This window comes from Pundamilia nyererei, unplaced genomic scaffold, assembly GCF_000239375.1.
Source record: "Pundamilia nyererei isolate P.nyererei 1_Seehausen unplaced genomic scaffold, PunNye1.0 scaffold00353, whole genome shotgun sequence".
NCBI lineage: Eukaryota > Metazoa > Chordata > Actinopteri > Cichliformes > Cichlidae > Pundamilia > Pundamilia nyererei.
In genome coordinates, this window is record NW_005187754.1 from 260581 (window position 1) to 270388 (window position 9808).

General features: G+C 49.7%; 1 protein-coding gene across 6 annotated transcripts in view; it reads left to right on the plus strand.

Moving 5' to 3' along the window:
• Positions 1 to 9808, plus strand: part of phldb1b (pleckstrin homology-like domain, family B, member 1b) — a 111082-nt gene that overhangs the window by 56458 nt on the left and 44816 nt on the right. For all 6 annotated transcript variants that reach the window (XM_005752324.1, XM_005752325.1, XM_005752328.1 and 3 more), the window contains one exon: positions 5936 to 7428. In XM_005752324.1, coding sequence (XP_005752381.1) covers positions 5936 to 7428 — 1493 coding nt within the window. The remainder of the gene's footprint in view (positions 1 to 5935; positions 7429 to 9808) is intronic.

Below are 9808 nucleotides of genomic sequence, written 5' to 3' on the forward strand. Positions count from 1 at the left end.
TGTACCTCTGGTGCAAATTACTGACCTCTGTCATCATTTTAGGTGGGGGAACTTGCACAATCGGTGGCTGACTAAATACTTTTTTGCCCCACTGTACATACGTAGTATATCCTGACTGTTATTACTCGGGAGCACTGACTCCACACCTCGCAAACACAAATCACTTGAAAAGCTCAGCACTGGCACTTTGTCCAGGAAACAGAAAGACCTCGTTTCCCCCGTAAGAAATCTCATTTTCAGCTCGGCCTGCACGGATGAAAGGAGCAGACGGTAAAAAGGCGGGTGCTGGAGGTGGAGAGGTGTAGTTTACAGGTGGCTGCTTGTACAGCAGTAAACTCCACACAAGGGTGGAGCAAGTGGAGCAGCAGACTTTTCTTTGTGTGTTTGTTGGCTTTTCAAACGTCAGCTGCTCTCAGTTACTTTGGTTGGTGTTTCATTAAAAAGACATTTTATATTTGCAGAGTCATAGATTGGTCAGAGTTCTGTTTGCAGCTCTGTTATCAGACCCTCGTCGTCACTTGGAGGGTCTGTTGGAGCCCAGAGCCTGAGCAGGGCCCAGCTGGGACCGAGCTCACACCATGCATGTTTCATCTCATTCCTCTGTCTCCAGGCAAAGTGTGTGTGTGTGTGTGTGTGTGTGTGTGTGTGTGTGTGTGTGTGTGTGTGTGTGTGTGTCCCCACAGCTGTAAGTGTACCTTCTCTTGGCAAGCTATACTTCCAGGGATCTGTCACAGCATCTCGTCCCCCGTCCTCCCCCACAGTTGACACGGCGTGCCACCAGGGGATAAGTATAGCACACAGGCACGCTGCCTGCTCTGGACTTCCTGATCCACTAATGAAAGCCTTCCGTTGTTTAGAAACGTACCAATTACGCATTCCTGAGTTGCGTTCAGATGAAGATTGCTTATGCCACTCCCATGATAAACGCAGCATGTCCGCCGTGTCAGCTTGAAAAGACTTGAAAGTGGCACATGTTATCTTTGTGTGTGAACTAGTGTGTGTCAGCTGTGAGTCAGTGTGAGTGTGGTTAGGCTGAATCTCTGCGATGTACAGATGCAGTTTGTGCTCTAGGATCAACAAACTGTAGTCACTTCCTGTCTTTACGATACCTCGGAGCATCTCTCCAGATTCATGGTGCAGGTAGAGTCAGTACAGGTGCTGATAGACTGAAGCACCACACGTGGATGTCACGTTCCATCAAGCACATAACGTGTATACCTGTACACAAAAGATGGAGACAGTTTGTGGGTCTGAAATGTGAAGCTGCTGTATGAGTCTGAAACCTGCACTCTTTGTAATGACTCACAGACCTACTTGATGTGTGACTTGAGTAAACGGGTAAAGATTCCATTAGAGTAAAATAAAAATGGCCTGTATTTGTATAGCGCTTTACTCGTCCCTCAGGACCCCAAAGAGCTTTACACATCCAGTCATCCACACAGTCACACACTCATTCACACACTGGTGATGGCAGCTACATTGTAGCCACAGCCACCCTGGGGCGCACTGACAGAGGCGAGGCTGCCGGACACTGGCGCCACCGGGCCCTCTGACCACCACCAGTAGGCAACGGGTGAAGTGTCTTGCCCAAGGACACAACGACCGAGACTGTCCGAGCCAGGGCTCGAACCGGCAACCTTCTGATTACAAATAGAGGATCAATGAGGTCATGGTGACCTTGTGATTGACATGCCGCCGGCCCATCAGTCTGCAGCTTCCCTTCGTTTCACAGTCAGCGCTGCTCGTTGCTATTTCCTCGTCACAAACTGCTGCAAAACGCCGAGATGGTCAGTGTGGAAATGCTAACAATGGGTGATCCTGCTTCTGTCTTTAGTATACAGTCTGTTTTCCATACACACGTGAATGGTGGAAAAATTACTGATCGAAATCTCTGAGTCTGCTTTAAATCAGTTCTGCTGGTCCAGGGCTCCTGAGGACTTCTGATCTCCCTAACGGGACCATGCTGCCACACATACATGGTAACACTGCAATGAGTCCTGCAGACAGGGGACGTTTGGTGTTGTCAGCAGCCTGGTGGCGCTGGTTGGGATATTAGTTGTTTATGGCCTACTTCTGTGAATCCTAAAACTTGCATCACTTTGTAACGATTGTCTTGCAAAATCAAACCTCATGCAATTCTCCAGAGTCGTGTGCACTTTGCACCACTCTGTCAGTCCGCCCTCCATTTCCTTAGTTGTTTATCAGGTTTGGAGGGGGGCTGGAGCCTGTCCCACGTGGCGCTGGCGGAGAGGACATGTCATCAGTTTCTGTGCAAGACAGAGAGACAGACAGCCACACACTGTCACATCCTCCACCGAAGACCAGCAAAGAGTCACGAATTGCAGCTGCGTCCGTCGCATTTACCTGTCTCGTTTAGTTTCTGCAAGCTTTGCTGGATTTTCATCCAGCTGGCACTTCCTGTATCTCAGTGCGAGGCCAGCAGACGGCTTTGTGGTTCCTTAAAGTGGCTGATGGCTGGGGTTACAGTATCCTTTTCAGAGGCTATTTATAAAGCTCCCAGTTCCAGTGTGCTGTCTCCCATCTCTGCGCCCTCCCTGCCTGGGTTTCCCCTCTGGTCCCTGTTCCCCAGCCTTCTGTATTCTTCCCAGTGAAAGGCCTTTATCTCCCAGTGACTTGGCTGCTGGACAGCTCTGAGGACAAGGCTGAAGGCTGGGGATGCAGTTGTGGTTTTAGATTGGCACTGCTGCATGCTGAATCTCTTTTTTTCACTATTATGAGATGAAAGCAAGTGCTTATTAATAAAGCACTATTAGGACGTCAAACTGGGGATCTTTTTGCCATTTAACAGGGTAACCGCCACATATTTCCTGCCCCTGTTTTCCATTTCCAAACCCACATTTCCATCCCAGAAGAACCTCTCTGATTTTCCTTTAAATATTTCACCATGCTCGATCAGTGTGAGTGTTTTTATGTGGAAAGATATTCAGACAGACGGTGGATGCACACGGATATTTGTCATTTCTGACTTTTGTCCCAAAGTTGATCTTTTTGAGGTTCGTCTTGTTTGGGTAAACTAATAAGCTGCATCGCTCTCTCACCGCCATCCCTGGCTTTAACGTGGACACGGGCCGTTTCAATACTTTCTCCTCGGTCGCATCTAAACTGCATTATTGACACAGAGAACAGTGACGAACAATAAAATGTGCTGCCGTGACAAACTGCTCGCAAATCTCGCAGTGGTTCATCACTGCGGGCAGGAAAAGCTTCGTTAAGTAAACCACGACACGGTCAGTCATACAAATGTACCTTCAAAATAAAATAAATGCCTGTCACCAGGAGTTCAGAGCGATTTGTTTTTCGTAACTGGGTTTAATTGTAAAACTGCACTTCTAAGGTATTTTATGGACTTTCATATTCAGTTAAAATCGGCCTTAATAGTGAAAATGTTCTCAACAGTGGCACGTTCCCTTGACGCTAATAGAGATTTACTTTGAAAGTCAAGACCGGAAATGCCGTGTTACTGTTCGCGTAACCTGACGCCAGCGGTTCGGCGGTCCGCAGCGGTACCCAGCACCCCGGCTGAACTGTCAGCGCGGCGTTGAAGCTCCGTGTCTCTTCGGTGTGTGTGGAGCCAGACACGGCGGAGCTCTGCCACAGCCGCCCTGTCAGCGCTGTCCGGAGGACGTGGCCTCATGTGTGGGTCATATAGCAGGTGAACCGCACTGAAACTGACCGGGGCGCAGTTTTATTCCTTCATGTGAGTAACCCTAGCTCTCCGCGCCTGAGAAAAGTGATGCCAAGCGGTCACACGCCAAACTCCATTAACAATACGTCGATTTTTCATTCGTGCATTTATCTAAGAAGGTGTGCACGTCTTAGAGCAGCGGTACACACTCGAACCAATCACTGTGACTTTGCATCTTTATTCGGATCATATCACATTAATAAACACGACTGTGTGATTTCCTCTAAATACATCTGATCTTCTTTGCTAACAGCATGATACGGCGTTCTTGTCAGGGGGAGAAATGGGTAATGGCAGATGAACCAAGCGTGTGTTTGTTAGCTAGCGCTTCCATATGATGGAATTGGTGCCGAAAAGCAGAGGATGTTCCGTGTGATAAAATATCATGCCGTCATGTTGAAGCCGGCGCTCGTCTTTACCCGCGAACACGCCGGCGTAAATTGCCAGTTTTTAAATGAAGTTTGTCGCGATGCGCTGGAGGCGATGGTCTGTATGCCATGACATCATTGCACGGGCTTTCCCTCAGCAAACGGCCGCCTTTATCCCGTATTGTGTGTTCCTCACATCAGGATCCGTGACGGTCGATGTGACACTAGCATTGTTACTTCACTGCCGTGTTATTTACACGCAGATGCGTTCATATTCAGTTGTGGTGAGGCTGTCACGTGGGCAGAGCTTGGCGTTATTAGAGAAAAAGCAGGCATAGCTGCTGTGGTGTCAGCTGAGCAGGCACAGCTAATGCATTATTTGTGAAGCTTCTGTATTTTAAAGCACTTGCACTGATGGGATTTGCCTCTGTGACACAAAACTGACTCTTTTATTTGCTTCTCAGACACGACAGCTGTTTTATTACCTCTGTGTTGGCACTGATGACGCTACCTTACAATAATCCTCATTTAAGGTGAATAAAACCTGGTCTGTGGAGTGTTCCCTGCCTCAGAGCCACGTGGCTGTGTGTTTCTGGTGTTATAATCTACTGTGCTGACATTGGAGGAAGATGATTAAGATGAGATTACCTGGCCTGTGTCCTACGTTTGCTTTCGGGCCATACAGTAATTGGGTTATGTAGGCACATTTTCTCCTATCCAGTGCCGTCTGTGTGTCCTTCCTTCCTTTTTCCCCCTCACTACTAATCCCTTCTCTGGCCTTGTACTTACCTGTCTTCCACAGTAGGCTGGAAAATTGACGTTGAATGCATCTTAAATAACAGGTTCAAATTCAGCAGTTTGTGAAGCTCTCTGGGGAGGTGAGGAAGTCTGGCAGTACATGTTTTAAATAGTTTCATTTCAGTGCGGCTGTGAAGAGTTAGGAGGGGCTAAGGCTCGTAGGATGTTTTCAGCACAGTAAGGAACGCTGTGACACAACCGCACAGGAATAATGGAAAGTTATCAGGGTTAAAGACTCTTAAAGGAAGGCAGTGTCACTGCACTTCTTCTGTTCAGGGGAAAGAGATCATCCAACAGTGTTACTCTCATAGTCATTGAAGGTAGTTGTATTAAAAAGCTCTGGTGAGGGATAACTCTCGTTACCCACAGAGACTTTTATACTAAAGCTGGTTGGACCGCCCAGAACAAAGATGTGCATCTAACACAGTGACGGGACTGACTGTCCAGCAGGAAACCAATCACAGTCTTTCATATTAGTTTGGAGCTTCATTTCTTCCCGTGTCGTCGCTCCGTGCTGTCAGGTCGGTGCCGGTCGGAGACATCAAGGATCACTAGATCCTTGATGTCACTCGGCTCTCCCGAGTCATCTCGCTGCCACAGGTTACAGCAGTCCTTGTAAAACCCGCTGAGCTCGAGGGCAAAACTAACCAGAACCTGAAGCCTGTGGAGAGCTGTATGTTTTTTCCTGTTGTCGGTGTACACACGCAAATGAGAGCGTGCTTTTGTTTTTCCTGCCTTGCACTAAAAAAACCAAAACATTGTGCGATGCTAACTGATGGCGATTTGCAATGTCGTAGTCAGCCTTTGAAGGACCCTCATCACTGCTGCTTTGCTGTTTAAGTCGTGCCATGATGCACAGTGTATCCTGAACAGTCTGTTTTTGCTGCTGCTGTTAGAATTATGAAAATGCCGTTGCTGCCCCACTGCAAATGTTTTCTTTGTGTGATATCTAATGAGCCGGGGCATGTGGTGGAGCTGGGGGAGTTATTGAGGTGCAGGATATCGTTGACTCTGTTTGAATACCTGTCTGATGCCCGTTTTATTCTCTCTGCTTTCCCTCTAGACACAGAGAGCTTGGTCAATGGGAATCACCAGCCCAGTGCAGCCCAGTGTCCCCCAGCTCCTGGAGAGAAAGTCCAATCCGAGCACAGCGCTATCGTCAGCTCTATTGAGAGGGACCTCCAGGAGATCATGGATTCTCTAGTCATGGATGACCCTCAGCCTTCTTCATCGGACGCCATGAAGCCTCCCGGAGGCCAGTCCGCAGCTCACTCTCCTCTGTCGCCCATGGTCAACGGAGGGGGCCGGTATCTGTTATCGCCTCCTACCAGCCCAGGGGCCATGTCTGTGGGGTCCAGCTATGAGAACACATCGCCTCCTTTTTCCCCACTGTCCTCCCCCTCAGCAGCCAGCAGTGGAAGCTTTACCAGTCCATCTCCTAGTGGAGGACCCCAGGACCAGAGTTCTTCTCTGCCGCCAGTGCCTGTACGCTCCTCTAGCTACAACTTCACCGCCCAGCCTCCGCCGGTACCCCAGCCACGGACCATACTGCCTAACTTCAGCAGCAGTGGGGTGAGCCAAAAGGTTCAGGAAAGCCCCAGGTTGCCGCGAAAGGTCTTAACGGAGGCTCCTCCAAGCCCCAAGCCAAGCCACACAGGACTGGGCCAAGCTGGGTCTGAGAGCCCTCGGCAGACCCCCCTTCTGTCCTCCAGTGAATCTCTTAGCGGTAGAAACGCTGTGCCAAGTAGCCCCAGGCCCACACCCAAGTTTCCGACCTGTTCATCCCCATCGCCCTCCAGCCCCAGGACCAAGACTACCACAGTGCTCCAGGAAAGACCTGCCAGCCCCTTCAGAGAGCACGCCCCTCTGGCCGATCGCTCTCTCACTTCCAGCCCCTCCAGGCAGCTTTCTCAACCCACCAGAGCGTTCCAGCCTCCCCTGGACCCCATCGTCCACATAATCCAAGGATCACCTCTCCAGCAGCATCCGCGCTCGTTGCAGCCCCCGGAAAGCCCTCACTTGGCCCGGAGGAACGTGGAGGTGAACGGGGGCGGTGGAGCAGGCAGCAGTATGAGAGAGTTGCCACCTTTAAGCCCCTCCTTGGCTCGCAGAGGGGTTCCAGTTCTCCCAGGGGCACTTCCGGGCACGGTGAACCCACTGAGGACTCTGGACAGCCCCTCAAATCTGGGCAAGGTTGTTCCAGAGAGCCCCAGACTTCGGCGCAGGTCAGAGGAGCAGACTTGCAGCAGAGGCATCCGAGCTCGCAGCCCATCCCCTACCTCGTTGTTGACGGAGGGCAGCGTCGGGGGTGCAGGGGTACGGAAAGCGAGCTTTGGGAATTCCTTGTCGCCTGCTTACAGTCTGGGCTCGTTGCCGGGTTCCTCTCCTGTAGCCAGCCCAAGGACCCACAGAAAGATGTCTGCAGGGAGACTGCACCCCGGTATGAGGGAGAGGAAGAACAGCATCACAGAGATCAGCGACAACGAGGACGATCTGCTGGAGTACCACCGACGACAGAGAGAGGAGAGGCTCCGCGAGCAGGAGATGGAGAGGCTGGTGAGTCGGGACCGTACCTCAGCGGGGATGTGCCGTTGTTACTCAGCGGTCTTTAAAAAAACAGCTTATGGATGCGCCGTGTCAGCTGATCAGTGTTTTCTTCCAGCTGAGTTGTTCCTGACAGATCCTTTTACGGTTTTCATCTCGTAATCCTCTTTTTTAATTCAGTAGCTTTAATTCATGGAGAAGACTTTTCAAAGGCCTAAAGTCACAAACTGTGATGACAGACGCACTGTATTAATGAACTCGTTAGCTCATCAGCTGATGGTGTAACACTGGGCCTGCATTAAACCTCTACAGGCTGAACAAACCAGCTCACTTGTTTCATATGAATTTCCTGAACAGTCTAATTTCCGTGGTCCTTGCAGACGTGGAGATGAGTGAGCAGTAGTAACTGTTAGAGGTTCAGTGTCTCCCCGCTGGGCTTAAGACTGTGTCAGGCATTTTCATTACTTTATTAACTAATTATTCGTTCCAGAGAACCGTCTAGAGATTCATGAATGATTAGTGTCAAACTTTTACAGCACAGATCTGATCTTCCCAGTGAGAGAGAACGTGGCTGAAGCTCTTTCATGAGTGTGATTATCAGCAGAGGAGGTGCTGCAGATACTCTCGGCTATCTCTAATGTGTGTGTCCTGCAGGAGGAGCACGGTGCACCGATTGCACGGTCTGCGTGTTTGCTTGCAAACTGTCTGCAGCCTGGCCGTTGGCTGTCCAGACTGCTGCTGACATGCGGTCTCTCTCGGGGGGCTCACGGGGCCCCGTAGCAACCGCATTGTTTGTTGTTTCCTAAACTGAGCAGAGGGGGCCGAGGGAGCGCCGTAGACATCTTGAACTTGTCTGCCGCTCTGAATGGAAATCGTCCTTAAAAAGCCTTTGTGTGTGTTTGTGCCTGCGTGAGAAGGCGTGTAATTACAGACGGGTATTTTTTATAAGCTAAAGACAGAGTGACATCGACCGAGTAGGATGGCCTGAGACGACGTGCCCTCTGTCTGCGTGCCAGGTCACATCCTGTACCTCCCACTGAGACACGGGGGCAGCATCAGATCGGCACACTGAGACTGTTTAAACCTCTACACTGTAGAGGTTTAAACAGTCTACAGTGTCTACAGTCTACAGGCTCAGAGGTCCTGCAGAGCGCACCACGGCAGGTTCTGGTTAGTTACGCCAACATGTCTCCCTACCACGATCAAGTGTTTGTTTGGGGTGAAACTGCATTTTAAAAATATCAAAATAATAGTAAAATATTTTTTACTGTATATATCCATGAAAGGCTCTGGTGCTGTTAGGCTGCTCATCGATCTTTGAGCGGTCAGGTAGGATTCACTGTGTGAGCCAACAGTGCCGCTGTTTTAAACATGTACGTCTGAAGTTTAGTTTCAGTACGAAGACCTCATTAAAATAACTGAGGCTGCGTCCACGCTGGCCCGGATAGATGTGAAAACGATGCTTCCGCTCGGCGTCCACACTGTCGTTTTGTCCTTTTCACAGAGTTGTGCGTCCACATTGAAACGGCCCAAAACGCTCACGTTCCAGTCCTGCACATGCGTGAAACGCAAGAAGATTGGGCCGGTCTCATTCCTGTCTGCTGCTCTTTGAAACGTCGGCAAAATGTTGAGGAAAAGCAGCGAGCTTTTTACATGGACTAACAACGAGGTGGAGTTGTTGCTGCGAGTAACACAAAAGTACAAAGGTGCAAAAGCCAGGGAGAATACTAGGGCTGACAAACCTGAGAGCAAACAAAACAGCTGCAGTATAATACCCTTCACTATCTTAGTTTAATTGGTCACATGACTGCATCACATGACTAAAATGTGTCATTGTTTTCAAAAAGTCTCATTTTTCGCTGTCCACACTGACACGAAAGCACCGTTTCAAATGTGTCTGCTTTGGAGAGCGTTTTGAAAACGCTGCGTTTTTGTCCTGAGCAGCGGGGGGCTGCTCGACCCCAGTCTGGACCCCAGTCTGGACCCCAGTCTGGACCCCAGTCTGGACCCCAGTCTGGACCCCAGTCTGGACCCCAGTCTGGACCCCAGTCTGGACCCGAATGAATAAACATGGCAGGCCAACCAACAGTTTGTAAGGAGCAAAGGGACTATAGTGTAAGGACTGGGAGTGGATTTATCCACAGTAGCGTGTAGATGGTGCTGCTGTGCCCGTGGTGACCATATCTGATCTAGAGTCCGTTTCGAGTGCTCTATAACTTGGGCTTTTATTCACAGCGAGTATTGATACGCTCATGGATCTGACGTGTCAGCCATCTTTGATATGGTCATGTGACAGAAAATGTGAAAATGCACATTATACCTTTGGAAAAGTGGATACACGAACACATACATGAACAGAAATGCATGTAAACAAATGCAAATATGCCTAATA